We start from the raw sequence: 14,987 nt of genomic DNA, 5'->3' as shown, positions 1-14,987 counted from the left end.
ATATATATATTATATATATATATATTTTATATGTTATATATATAATCGTGCCTAATAGGTAAAACTTGCTATTTTAGCATAGATAGCAACGCTCTTCTTGCCGAATAGGGCAAGCGAAAATTTGTGTGTGCAATAATTTCGCAAAAATCATTCTGAACCTAACGAAAAAAATATATATTTCATTGTGTTTCTTTATTAATAAATTATTGTAAACTTATCTAAAATATAGTTAGTTGGATTAGGCTATATTAAATTGCGCTTGTTATAATAAAGTTAGGTACGTTTTTTAAGGTCCTCTTGGTACAAAATTATTAATTTTTACATAAATGAAAAAATATATCTTTAAACGTTGTACGTTTAAAGATATATTTTTTTATTTATGTTAATGTAAAAATTAATAATATTGTACCAAAAGAACCTTAGAAAACTTACCTAACCTTATTATAACAAGTGCAATTTAATTTAGCCTAATCCAACTAACTATATTTTAGATAAGTTTACAATAATTTAGTAATAAAGAAACACAATGATATATATAGTTTTCGTTAGGTTCAGAATGATTTTTGCGAAATTATTGCACACACAAATTTTCGCTTGCCCTATTCGGCAAGAAGAACGTTGCTATTTAAGCCAAAATAGCAAGTTTTATCTGTTCGACACGACATTATACATATATAATTTTATGTATTAAATACCGTATGTACATATGTATTTAATAGTGTTCACGTCTGTGCTGTTCTTGTGTTGATTTCATGCCTTTCTCAATAGTTACAGTTCAAGGGAAGTTCCTAGCCCTCCGATCAAACCTGTTTAACCCCCCTATTCCCCAAACATTATATGACCTCCACCGGTTCAGAGCTTCCCAAGGAAAAAATAATCATCGCGTATAAGACGTGATAACCAGTAGTCCGCACCACTCTGCAAGACCTCAACGAAGATCTGTGGTTGCTACGTTGTTCAGGGTGCTGCTGATCAGACCGCAGGGGGAGGAGGCGATGACCCTGGGAAGTAGACTGCAGGTGCACTCCCCCTCTGTTCGTGGAAGGGGAAGAGAGATGATATAAGAGACCAAGAAAGGAGAGACAGAGAGACGCTGAGAGCCTGCATCTACTGGTCTCCAAGGATCCAAACATCAGTGTATAGACCATCAAGCTAAAATTACACCCCATTTCCAAGGAGCAATGAGACTTTTTGTTTTATCAAAGCGATATTACCCTTAAGGATGCGCTCTTTAGGGGCGACCATCACCTACTAAAGTAAGAATATGAAATGCTGGAATGGGGGAGGGCTGGAATGGTCTAAATAATCAGCCATGTATAAGACAAGCTATCGGACCGTAGTGGGTTGCAGCATGGGGAGGGAGTTATAGGAGTGATGGTAGTAATCATTACATAAATGGAATACAATACCGATAACTTTAATAAGACACATGCACATCTGCCTATATTTATGAAGAAATTTTCACCGAAGAGTGACTTTAAAGACAGTGTAAGCAGTGGAGAGGTAATTTTTGAGGTGTTCAGTCCCTCAGTCTTGATTGGTGCTGAGTTCCTTGATATGTCTAAGGTAGTGAACACTTTCTATCAAGGCCAAAGGACTGAACACACCAGAACCACTACTTCACTTCTCCCACTGTTTCCAGTACATATATCTGTATTGAATTGATAAAGCCAATGGTTAGCGAAAAGTTCATTATAAATAAAGACACCCAGGAGTTCCACATGCTTTATTCGGTGCTGGAAATGAGGGTAAGTACCTGCCATGGCTCCAGGTAAGAAAACTGTGTATGAATGGAACTATCAGGGAGGAGGATAGTTTCCAGCTGCAGATAGTAAGAAGGGCAAGAATTATAACTGTGATAACTTGCATTGACTGTGATGATAAATTATGTGATAAATGGTTTAAAAACCGACAAGTTGAAGATTGAGACACTTATGCAACATATGGGAATCGTTATTGAGGAAACGGTTCGCCACACAGTGACTTCATCAGTCCAATACAAAGCAGTCCAATACATCGACTCCAGGCTGAGGGACTGATTACCTCAAACTCCTCCTCTCCTTACACCTTTCTGCTTTGTATTGGACTGATGAAGGCACTGTGTGGCGAAACGTTTCCTCAATAAAGATTCCCATATGTTGCATAAGTGTCTCAATGATAAATTACATTCACGGATGTGATAACGATGACTGATGAATCAATTTAATACTTTCTTATAAACCATCGACTAAGCTCACTTAAGAAACATTTCTATGCTTCTCCAGGAAAAATGTTTGAGGATCTTTCACCATCTGCTGCTGTATATCATATGTTTCCTGTCAAAATACTTTCTTTTTATTCCGTGAAAAAACCTGAAGTGGCTTTCCATGTCGTCTTGTTGCCTTTCATTAACTAGCCTGGTTCAGGGTCTTTGAAGTTATGCCTCTTCCCCTCCGTCTCTCTTTCTCCTCTCCTCTCTCTCTCTGTCTCGTCTCCTCTCTCTGTCTCGTCTCCTCTCTCTGTCTCGTCTCCTCTCTCTGTCTAGTCTCCTCTCTCTGTCTCGTCTCCTCTCTCTGTCTCGTCTCCTCTCTCTCTCTCTGTCTCGTCTCCTCTCTCTCTCTCTCTCTCGTCTCCTCTCTCTCTCTCGTCTCCTCTCTCTCTCTCTCTCGTCTTCTCTCTCTCTCTCTCTCTCTCTCTCTCTCTCTCTCTCTCTCTCTCTCTCCCTTTTATTTAGAGTACGTAATATTAAGGAATTTTCAGTGTATTGGTATTTCTGTATCTACTTGTGGCTACAGAAGTAGAACAACCCTTGTATTAGTGTGCGTGCGTGCGTGCTTGCGTGTGCTTTCAGTTGTCAAGTTGTTTTTGGATGTGTTGAGTGTCGATTCCTGGACACACTTCTAGAACTGCTACCACCAACAGTGTTTGCTCCTTGCGTGTTGAACACTATCATACCGGTGGCCTGGTGGCTAAAGCTCCCGCTTCACACACGGAGGGCCCGGGTTCGATTCCCGGCGGGTGGAAACATTTCGACACGTTTCCTTACACTTGTCCTGTTCACCTAACAGCAAATAGGTACCTGGGTGTTAGTCGACTGGTGTGGGTCGCATCCTGGGGGACAAGATTAAGGACCCTAATGGAAATAAGTTAGACAGTCCTCGATGACGCACTGACTTTCTTGGGTTATCCTGGGCGGCTAACCCTCCGGGGTTAAAAATCCGAACGGAATCTTATCTTATCTTATCTTAAAATGTGACTGGAGTTTACCTACAGTCATTCCCAATTCAGTTGTAATTTCTGACCATCCTAAGATGAAATCACTATCTCCTAACATCCTTGTGACCCAACTGTGTCTTCAAGCTTCCATATTTAATCCTGCGCACGTTGCCTCGCATTTCAGTCTATCCTTATCCACTCTCACGAATTCTAGTAACTTCGTCTTAAGAATGATCTCAATATTAGTTCTCTATATTGATCGAAATTGTGAAGCTAAATACGTATTAAGGCTAACAAACTACTACTCTTACTACTACTACTACTACTACTACTACTACTACTATAAGGCTGAGGGACTGATCACCTACCTACTGTTCCATTACTGTTGTTGTCTCCAACAACCGCTACTCCAAAAATAAACCTTTATTTATAAGTTCTTCCTATTGATGAAAACAATACTTTATAAGTTCTTCTGTCTTCACCAACATTAATAAGATAACTCCAACAGTAACATCTTCAGCAACATTAATAACTCCAACAGTAACATCTCCACCAACATTAATAACTTAACAGTAACATCTCCACCAACATTAATAACTCCAACAGTAACATCTCCACCAACATTAATAACTCCAACAGTAACATCTCCACCAACATTAATAACTCCAACAGTAACATCTCAACCAAACATTAATAGAGTAATGCTAGTATACAAGTCTCCACTTGTATACTAGCGTAATGGACTGATTACATCGCCTCTACATCTCCACTGCTTCTGCTGCCTCCTCTGAATTCGACTAAAGAAGTCCACCGTGTAAGCGAAACGTTTCGAAATAGATACCTAAATGTTGCACATATGTTTTACCAACGTCTGTAGTTCAATCCCTAGTTTCGGCAACAAAAGCTAAATTAACATAAAAATCCGTAGCTTCACCAGAAAAATATAAAACCAAAAACACCATGAACTAAAAAAAAAAAGCAAAAACAAATACAAAAGCAACAAAAGCAAAAGGGACCAGAAAAGAAGGAAAAAAGTTGAATCATCTCAATCATAAAAAAAGAAAAACCTCAGGCCACCAGTTAGACCATTTATGAAAAAAGTCACTCCCACCATCACCTCCAACAATAACAACAGCGCTAATTGCAATACCAAAAGCATCAGAATTGCATCGTCAGCATCTTCAATTACGTCAAGAGCAATAATAGTCTCTTCCCCCATAAAAAAGGTGGCTTGTACAAGCCCAGAAACACGACTCTCATCATAGACAACAGCAACAAACAAAAACAGAAACCCCGAATACAACAGGAGGTTCCTTCCAGAGGGAAATGGAACAAAGCAGCAGTATTGCCAGTAGTAGTTGTAGTAGCAGTAACAGTAGTAGAAGTAGCAGTAACAGTAGTAACAGTAACAATGGTAGCAGCAGCAACAGCATTAGCAGTAGAAGTAGTAGCAGTAACAGTAGTAGCAATAGCAGAAACAGTAGTAGCAGTAGCAGGAACAGTAGTAACAGTAACAATGGTAGCAGCAGCAACAGCATTAGCAGTAGTAGTAGCAGCAGTAACAGTAGTAACAGTATTAGCAGTAACAGTATTAGCAGTAACAGTATTAGCAGTAATAGTATTAGCAGTAACAGTATTAGCAGTAACAGTAGCAGCAGTAACAGTAGCAGCAGTAACAGTAGCAACAGTAACAGTAGCAGCAGAAATAGCAGCAACAGTAACAGTAGCAGCAGTAACAATAGTAGCAGCAGCAACAGTATTAACAGTAGCAGTATTAGCAGAGCAAATGAAGATAACTATGCACGTTGCAACATTAATATGAGAGGCTCTTAGTGTTGACATGTACTCACGCAACGCGAGTACGCACGAGAGCACTCGCACGTAAGTGTGTGTGCACGGGCGTGCAAACCAGCACAGTTCTTTGCTCGCTCAAGTACGCACCCACGCACACACACAGGCACACACACACACAAACACACACACACACACACACACACACACACACACACACACACACACACACACACACACACACACACACACACACACACACACATACGCGCAAGTACAAATGCACATGCTCCTTAAATGCACACGAATACACATGTCAACATCTATATATAGAAACTCATCCCGTCACACTCATATATATCTCTTGTTCCAAGGATGTGGAGCTATTCTTCTTTTCCTCGGTACATACTTAATTACCATCCATTCCCCTACGGATTTACCGTTTCCCCATGAGTATCCCAATAAAAACTGGTCAGTGGACATGTCATTTCCAAGAGGTCCGTGGCCCTCGCGACCCGGTCCCAGACCACTTGTAAACAAAATTCGCCAAGGAATACTAAAAAGCTTTAAGGAACTCACAGCCCACAAATTAGAGATAAATCTTCTACGAGTGGTTTCAGTTGATCCTGGATCATTATTAAGACCGCAGAGAGAGAGAGAGAGAGAGAGAGAGAGAAGAAATTTGAGTTAAGCCACCTGATCTGGGTTATTATGGCTTATTCACGTTCATACTGCTCTCTTTTCTCTTTTCTTCATTTTTCCCCAATTTTTCTTTGCTTCTCCCTATTTTTTCCTCTCTTATTCTCTTCTTTCCTTTATCTCTCTGTTTTGACTTCTTAATGGCCCAAGGTGGAGGGAAGCGTGGAGTGTATACTGTGCACGTCAGTTCGTCTAGCGAGTACACTGTATGCATGCAAGTCTGTACAAGTCTACACACCCAAGTGTTGGTGTTAGCCTTCCAGTAGGCTGTGTTGGTGCCCGCCTCATTTTACCTAATATTCAAAACGCCTCACACCTATTACACGCTATAATTGGCTTACGATAAAATATCAAGAGTAATTAAGAACAATAACAAAATTCTTAGTAGTAAGGTGTTGCATCTATTATAATGTATATGTAATTTCTTGAATCTTGAGAGCAATCAGATTGGCAAATAGATCAGAGTGCTCTGTTATTAATTTTAATCCATCTTAGGTCAAGTTTAATCCATCTTAGGTCAAGTTTGAGCCGAGGGAAGGAAAGAACGCTTAGATTCCTTGGATGAACAAGCCTTCGTGGCTGAGGAGGCGAAGGATAATAGTAACATGGAAATATTCAAGCATCATGAACGTGGGTAATTTTTTTCCGCAATCCAACTATAAATATTTTATTGGTACGTGACTTGTCTTGTTTATCTAAGCAACTCTGTCTCCCTGGCGACATACAAACGATAAATATTGTATTGGCTGCCGAGAGCTTCTGTAGTATGCTCGGAAATTATTTGGGTCAGAAAAAGGATAAAATGTGTTGTGCTTATCTAATGTAGACGTCGCCACCTATACCATAAAATTAATAAACACTGGATAAATATAAATATTACACATATAAAGTTTGGAGGATTTTATTAGAAGAATTTCTCTCAGCAGGAGCTTTCTCGGAACAAAAACTTGTAAATGATGCACATTTGTCTAATTTATGCGTGTATCATTACTGTAATATACTCTATGAGTGAACTTTTTTCGATAAAAATCTGCTTTAAAACCACTTGTTTCCGTAGTGCATTAATAATTGTACTGCTCGTGAGACTGGTATCCCAAGCGGGAGGAGAATGAAATTAGTTACTGTAGCTGTCTATCCACAACCTCGAATATGATCGCGTTAGGAGTGGCATGTCCAGTGCATATCAACCAATTTTCATGGTAAGGGAGAGCCAGCATATTTTTAGTTGAATAAGGTTGATTGTCCCTTTTTTGGATTGTAAAAAGTATTTCTAGCAATTTTAAAAGATTTTTCAAATACGTTTCTTGGGTATTTCAGATCATTAGCTATTTCATAAATTTTGGATATTTCTTCATCTATGAACTCTGGACTACAAATACGCAAAGCTCTCAAAAACATGGATGAGAAAACAGTTTAACTCTATCTTGATGTTTTTGAGAGCTTTGCCTATTTGTAGTTCAGAGTTCATAAATGAAGAAATATCCAAAATTTATGAAAAAGAAAATGATATGAAATACCCAAGAAACGTAATTGATAAATCTTTTACAATTGCTAGAAATACTTTTTACAATCCAAAAAGGGACAACCAACCTTATTCAACTAAAAATATGCTGGCTCTTCCTTACTATGAAAACTTGGTTGATATACCTTCTCTTCTTAAGACTTTTAATATCAAAGTTGTATTTAAAAATCTTTATACAGTAAATATATGTGCACCTTCATATGATAACCCTATACTGCACGAATATGACAGTATTCTGAGGCAGATTTTTACGAAAGTACTTAACCTTACTCTAGAAGACGGGCAGTGGAACCAAGCTACACTTCCAGTCAGACTAGGAGGCATTGGTGTCCGCAAGTCATCACAGATTGCTTTACCTGCTTTTCTGTCCTCATCTGTTGCATGCAGAGGACTTGTAGCAGCGATTCTCCCTGAACATCTTAGGGACAAGATTGGAGTCCAGGACCAAAAATTCATTGACGGAGCAATGATCTGGGATAATCTAACGGGTTCTGAAACCAGACCTGCTTCCCCCAACAACTGCAAACAATCGCCCTGGGATGGTCCAATGCTTCAGAGTGTGTCAGGGAAGGATAGACCCCGCCTCCTGGCAGTGAGAGCCCCTCATGCTGGGGACTTTCTGTTGGCTGTTCCCAACTCCAGCCTTGGCACACGCCTCGACCCACAGACCATCCGCATCGGTGTTGCCCTTCGACTTGCCGCCCCTATTCTCGCCGAACACAGGTGTTTTTGTGGCAGTGAAGCAGCAGACCGATTCGGGTACCATGGTCTTGTGTGCCGTAAATCCGAGGGAAAGATTGCAAGACATGAGGAGGTTAATAACATTATCAAGAGGAGCCTCACAACAGCTGGATGCCCAGCAGTAAGGGAGCCACCCCAACTATGCAGATCTGATGGCAGCCAGAAGCGTCCAGATGGTATCACCCTTCAAGCCTGGACAGATGGAAAGCAGGTGGTGTGGGACTATACATGTGCATCTACCTTAGCTGATACCTATCTCCAATACACCAGGGAGGAAGGAGGGGCAGCTGCCAGCTTCAAGGAGTCCCAAAAGCCTAGAAAATATGGAGAACTTGCCCATCATTATATGTTTGTTCCCACAGGCTCAGAGACCCTTGGCTCATGGGGAAAGAGTGCATCTAAATTCCTTAAGGAGCTGGGGAAAAGACTCATCAGGGTAACTAGGGATCCAAGGGCAGCTAGTTTTCTGTTCCAGCGGCTCAGTGCGGCTGTTCAAAGGGGTAATGCCTGCTGTATTTTGGGCACATGCCCCAGCTCTGAGGAGCTGGATGAGATTTTCGCCTTATAATCGGTGATACACACGTAACAACATGTACCTTGTTAGGAAAGACACATATGCAACAGTTAGGTATCTTTATTTCGAAACGTTTCGCCTACACAGTAGGCTTCTTCAGTCGAGTACAGAAAAGTTGATAGAAGCAGAAGATACTTGAAGACGATGTAATCAGTCCATCACCCTTAAAGTTTTGAGGTGGTCAGTCCCTCAGTCTGGAGAAGAGCATTGTTCCGTTGTCTGAAACATATTGTTTCAGACAACGGAACAATGCTCTTCTCCAGACTGAGGGACTGACCACCTCAAAACTTTAAGGGTGATGGACTGATTACATCGTCTTCAAGTATCTTCTGCTTCTATCAACTTTTCTGTACTCGACTGAAGAAGCCTACTGTGTAGGCGAAACGTTTCGAAATAAAGATACCAAACTGTTGCATATGTGTCTTTCCTAACAATCTGTCGGTATTTTATACCATTTTAATGTTCAACATGTACCTTATATGCCACCTTTATATCAACAACTTATCTCTTGTGTACGAATGGTATATAATACCGACAAGATGAGAGTAAGACACATGTGCAACATCTGGGTATCTTTATTGTAGACGTTTCGCTATCCAGTGGCTTTATCAATACAAATTCTAGGACATAACTTGAAGACAGTAGAACTATGTACAGGTTGAGGGACTGATTACCTCATCTTCTGTACATAGTTCTACTGTCTTCAAGTTATGTCCTAGAATTTGTATTGATAAAGCCACTGGATGGCGAAACGTCTACAATAAAGATACCCAGATGTTGCACATGTGTCTTACTCTCAACTTATCTCTTAAATCTTCTGTTCCATATTATGAAACAATATATATATATATATATATATATATATATATATATATATATATATATATATATATATATATATATATATATATATATATATATATATATATATATATATATATATATATATATATATATATATATATATATGTCGTGCCGAATATGTAAAACTGGTCAATTAGCAAGAACTCATTTAAAATTAAGTCCTTTCTAAAAATTTCTTTTATACGTTTAAAGATATATTTTTTTCATTAATGTTAAAATTTTTAATTTTGCTCCAAAAGAATTTAGAAAACTTACCTAACCTTATTACAACAAGAACAATTTATTTTAGCCTAACCCAACTAAACATATTTTAAATTTGTTTACATTAATTAATTTAATACTAAACAAACACAGTGAAATATTTTTTTTTCGTTAGGTTCAGAATGATTTTGGCAAAATTATTGCATACACAAATTTTCGCTTGTGCTATATGGCAAGATGAGCGTTGCTATTTAAGCCAAGATCGCAAGTTCTGCCTATTCGGCACGACATATATATATATATATATATATATATATATATATATATATATATATATATATATATATATATATTATACACTTTTATATTTTTATACAAAAATTGGTAATACAATACAATCACTGTTCTGTTACCCTGTTCTATATGATTATTATACCTTGAGAACAAAAACTAGCTATGTTTCCTTGTCATATTCCCGTCTGGGGCCCTTACTAGATTTTGAAATTTGACAGCCTGGGTTGGGAAACTTCAGTAAGGCAATGAGGATATTGTCAGATATTCCAGCAATGGTTCACCAGCTACGAGAGCTCTAGCAGTTTCCTTCCAGCAGAGGTGAAGTTACTGTCACCTGAGAATTTCCATCTCAGAAGATAACTTATCCCATACGCAAGAGATATGGAATTTTAATGAAGTTACTCAATGTTCCTAAAACTCTTCGGACGTGACAAACCCTGTTTCGTCTTACTGACCTTTTATTTTGTCTGTGACTAAGTTAAGATCCAGCTTATAAGCCTCTCGAGGGTGTTGATCTGCAGCTCCTGAGCCTTTGGCGGGTATTTAGTTACAGGTGTTAAACTTTGAGCCTCTTGAAGGTGGTAGTCTGAAGCTCTTGGGAGGGAGGGGAAGGGAAGGATGGAGTTCTCTCTCCCTCTCCTCGTCTGTCCCTCCATCCACCCACCTGTCCGTAACGCATCTAGTGACTGCTATGATTGAGAAGACTGTCATTCAAAAGGAGTTTTATTTTTTAAATATCTGTTAGGTTTGCTCATATGCAACTGACACATTAATATTCATCATCGAACTTGCTGTAATTAATACGTATACTTCAGGGTATATACACCAAGAGTTGTATGTATCTACGTGTGTGTGGTGTATATATATATATATATATATATATATATATATATATATATATATATATATATATGTCGTGCCGAATAGGCAGAACTTGCGATCTTGGCCTAAATAGCAACGCTCATCTTGCCATATAGGACAAGTGAAAATTTGTGTATGCAATAATTTCGCCAAAATCATTCTGAACCTAACGAAAAAAAAAATATTTCACTGTGTTTGTTTAGTATTAAATTAATATAAACAAATCTAAAATATATTTAGTTGGGTTAGGCTAAAATAAATTACGCTTGTTATAATAAGGTTAGGTAAGTTTTCTAAGTTCCTTTTGGTGCAAAATTATAAATTTTTACATCAACATTAATGAAAAAAATATATCTTTAAACGTATAAAAGAAAATTTTAGAAAGGACTTAATTTTAAATGAGTTCTTGCTAATTGACCAGTTTTACATATTCGGCACGACATATATATATATATATATAAATATTACACACACACACACACACACACACACACTGAGAATAAAAACAAGTGACGAACGAGTCGGTAAATAAGCAGAATAGACAGGGTCTGCTACATTCCAAGACTATGGTTCGACTCTCCGTCTGTTCCTCCCTTGATTCACTAAGCTTAAAATATTCTTGATATTGTACAGGCAAAATTCAGAGAATGACCTACTTGCGGTCGATAGTCTTTGAAGCAAGGAAAGAAACGCTCAGCTATTTATAATATAGGTTAGTGATAATATTTGTAACTAGGTGGCACTGTTACCTGGGAGTCAATAGGAGGACTGTGATTGGTAGGTTCGCCGGATGTGTGGGGCAGTTCAGTAGTTTGACGCGATTTACTCCCAAACTTGGGCGAATTTAAAGACGCTATTTACCTTTAAACTTCTCGGGAATTTAAATGGCGAGTCGTAGCTCGCCATTGTATATTATTGTATATTATTGTATATGATTGTCAGTGACTATTGTTACATATAATTCTCTTAGGTCTTGTACGATTCAGGTCGTGTACGATTCTTTCAGGTCGTGCATGATTCTCTCAGGTCGTACATGATTCTCTCAGGTCGTACATGATTCTCTCAGGTCGTACATGATTTTCTCAGGTCGTCCATGATTCTCTCAGGTCGTACATGATTTTCTCAGGTCGTGCCTGATTCTATCGGGTCGTGCATGATTCTGTAGGGTTACATTATATATAAAGAAACTGGAGTTACCTTACCATTCCATGGATCATGGTTGATTCTTTCTCATTCTCTAGCTGCTGAATCACCCAAACTCACTAGCTGCTGAATCACCTAAATTAAACATTGGCTACTTACTGACAACGGTGAGGTTGACATGGGCGGTGGTGGAGGACGATATGCGATAGTCTACTCTGCAGGTGTAGACACCCTGGTCGCGGGCGTGGGTGGGCTCCAGGGCCAGTGTGGGCGGGTCGGACATGGCCATGAAGTAAGCCCGACGCCCCAGTACCGTCTCGTCGGCCCATCGCACCCCTGAGGAAAAATCTCCGTTCGTCGCGTCGTAGCTGTCATGGAATGAAGGAAAGAGAACTGGGTTATATTATGAAACAGATATTGTGTAGGTGAGTGTTTGTGGGTGGGTGCGTGTTCATGTGGGTGTGGGTGGGTGCGGGTTCATGTGGGTGTGGGTGGGTGCGTTTAATCGACTATTTGCGATTGCCTTTGTACGTTTGGCGATTGACTGATGTAATTTAATTATATTGTTTGTGCGATCCTCTGAGTGGTCTGGTCTAGGACTGGACCAATGACTTCGGGGGCGTTGACCCCCCTAAATTGTCCATCAGGTATCTGCATCCGTACACCAGCGGGTTGTGGTATCAGTGTGACGTCGAGGAGGAAGGAGGGGTAGTGGTCGGTTGTGGCATCAGTGGCCGACAGAAACATTACGTCCACCGTGGAAGGCATTTGGACAAACATTTATAGCCCCCGTGCTGAAAAATCGTCATGAGTGGATGCAACAGTTCACTGGAGTGATCGAGACTCGTAACATTGTGGTAACAGTCACCGTTATGGGCAGTTGAAGCAGCTGGAGATTTGAGGGTTATTGAGATCATTATTCAAATTTCGCGAGTTGCTGAATTCCTTTAATCTTCCTTGAAGATTGCCTAAGAGGTAGTGCAATTTTGTTTAGTTTTGATGCTTTGGAAGTATTACAGATCGTTGGCTATGTATATCTTAGTCCTTTCTCTCTCCTTTCTTGCTCCTTTCCGACACCGGTATTCCTCTGCCTCCCTCTCTCCCTCCGCCTCTCCAACATCATTCTACCCATTTTCTCTCACTAAACAGAAAACGAAGACTGCTCTGCCCATTGATAAATCTGCATGCAAATATTTTTTTCACATCAGAATGTTTCTCTGATGAGACTTTGAACCTTCTGTAATAAAAGAATATTTAAAAAGTCAAAGATTAAGACCAAAGAGTGAGTAGGGCTTAAGCGTTTTTTTTTTTCTTTTTTTTTTTTAGCCAGTCTGTCCACTGCGCTTGACACACAGGATCTAACTAAGGTAGTGATTTGTTGAATAGTCGTGGCCACCTGTGTCTCAGTGCGTGTGCTGGGCAGGTTGTGGGCTCGTGTGTGTGTGTGTGTGTGTGTGTGTGTGTGTGCCTGTGTGTGTGTGTGCCTGTGTGTGTGCGTGTATGTGTGTGTGTGCCTGTGTGTGTGCCTGTGTATGTGCCTGTGTGTGTGTGTGTGTGTGTGTGTGTGTGTGTGTGTGTGTGTGTGTGTGTGTGTGTGTGTGTGTGTGTGTGTGCCTGGTAGTGTTTGCATGGGGTCGATTCGTAGCTCTTGGTCTTGCATCTGAGCTATTCACGATTAATTTTACTGGTTCCTGGCATTCAGAGCCTAATCATACTCTCGAAAGGATGCAATGTTTGTCTCCTTCATATCATTTTGTGAGCTCTGCTGACAATTTTAAGCCTTAAAAAAAGTATTTCCTAAAGTCCCCATTGCTCATCTGTGTCTTTAGCTAGCATATATGTTCCCTGGGTGTTACTCACGTCTTAAATAGCCTGTCTGTCCACTCTATCTCCCCACACGATTTTGTTCGACTTGATTATACTCCTTCTGGTCCTTCCCTCTTCTCGAATTCTTCATTTTAAGGTTTTAGTTCTTTTTTCTTACAGTAAAACCACTCAGTTTCGCTACCAGTCTTGACACAGGTTTTTAGTTCTCTTAGTTACGTGCTTGGTCAGGTAGGGGTTCCACGCCGGCGCTGCATACTCAAAAATGGCCTTTCCTCTTTAAAGCTGTTATTAGGTTAGTTGATTTCGCATATACTGATGTTGTATGGTTGGTATATGTTAACGGTGATGTGTTCCACACGATGCTTTTCCTGGACACCTGGAGCGCCTCTCTTAAAGATGTATTAAATGTATTACATTTCGGAGACTTTCTCTCCCTCTCCCTTCTCTCTTTTTTTTCACATGTCACGACTGAATTCCATTTGTCACTGGCTTGAATACCTGCAACCTGTTCAAATCGTCTGGAAATTCTCTCCTCTCAGATTGTTGTTGTTCTCACTAGTTTTACATAATCGGCAAACACAAAGCCAAAAAATTTAGGTTCCTTCAGTAAGTCACTGATGTCCAACAGGAAAAGCAGAAGTCCAAGTATCGATTCTTCGGGTATCCCATCCGTCACTAGTGCCCACCTTGATACCCCGTCTCTATACCCTTGTTGATAGATAAGTCATTCTTTTACTGTGTATTGCGAGTTGTTTTTATTCGTTTTGTACGTTGGAGACCAGAGTTGTGCCGATATCTAGTAGCATATTTTGCAAACCTATATGTATTCTGTTTTGATATAAAATTTCTGCTTACGAGAATTCCTAAGTCTTATTTTTTTTTCTAACGTCCGGTTTCTTTAGTTCTGTACTATGAAGTTCGTAAGATTTCCGGTTATTTTCTTTTAATGGGATTCGAACCTAAAATATGTCTGCACTGAATTGCATCTGTGACATTTATCAACACAGCTTTAGCTGATCCAAATTATGATAGGCTTCCAGGTGTTATTCTCACAATTTTTGCTCACCTATTTTAATGTCGTCGGCGATCTTATATCATGTGGACAGCGAACAAGAAGAGCACCACAGTGTACCCTGTGGAACGCCACTTGAAAAAGGACATTCTAATTTCTCCTTCTATATGTAAACTGTTGCCTATCAATAATGCCATGTTCCAGGAAAGAATGAATCTTTTAATATCGAGCACGGTTGCTTTATTAATCTGACGTGAGGAATT

General features: G+C 39.6%; 1 protein-coding gene across 1 annotated transcript in view; it reads right to left on the bottom strand.

Moving 5' to 3' along the window:
* The window catches only part of LOC128687392 (uncharacterized), a 93,529-nt gene that overhangs the window by 57,006 nt on the left and 21,536 nt on the right, over nt 1-14,987 (bottom strand). Inside the window, exon 3 of the mRNA XM_070092576.1 lies at nt 12,045-12,278. Coding sequence (XP_069948677.1) covers nt 12,045-12,278 — 234 coding nt within the window. The remainder of the gene's footprint in view (nt 1-12,044; nt 12,279-14,987) is intronic.

This window comes from Cherax quadricarinatus, chromosome 40 (assembly GCF_038502225.1).
Source record: "Cherax quadricarinatus isolate ZL_2023a chromosome 40, ASM3850222v1, whole genome shotgun sequence".
Lineage (NCBI taxonomy): Eukaryota > Metazoa > Arthropoda > Malacostraca > Decapoda > Parastacidae > Cherax > Cherax quadricarinatus.
Note: the sequence above shows the minus strand (reverse complement) of the source record. Positions and strands in the feature narration are given on the sequence as shown.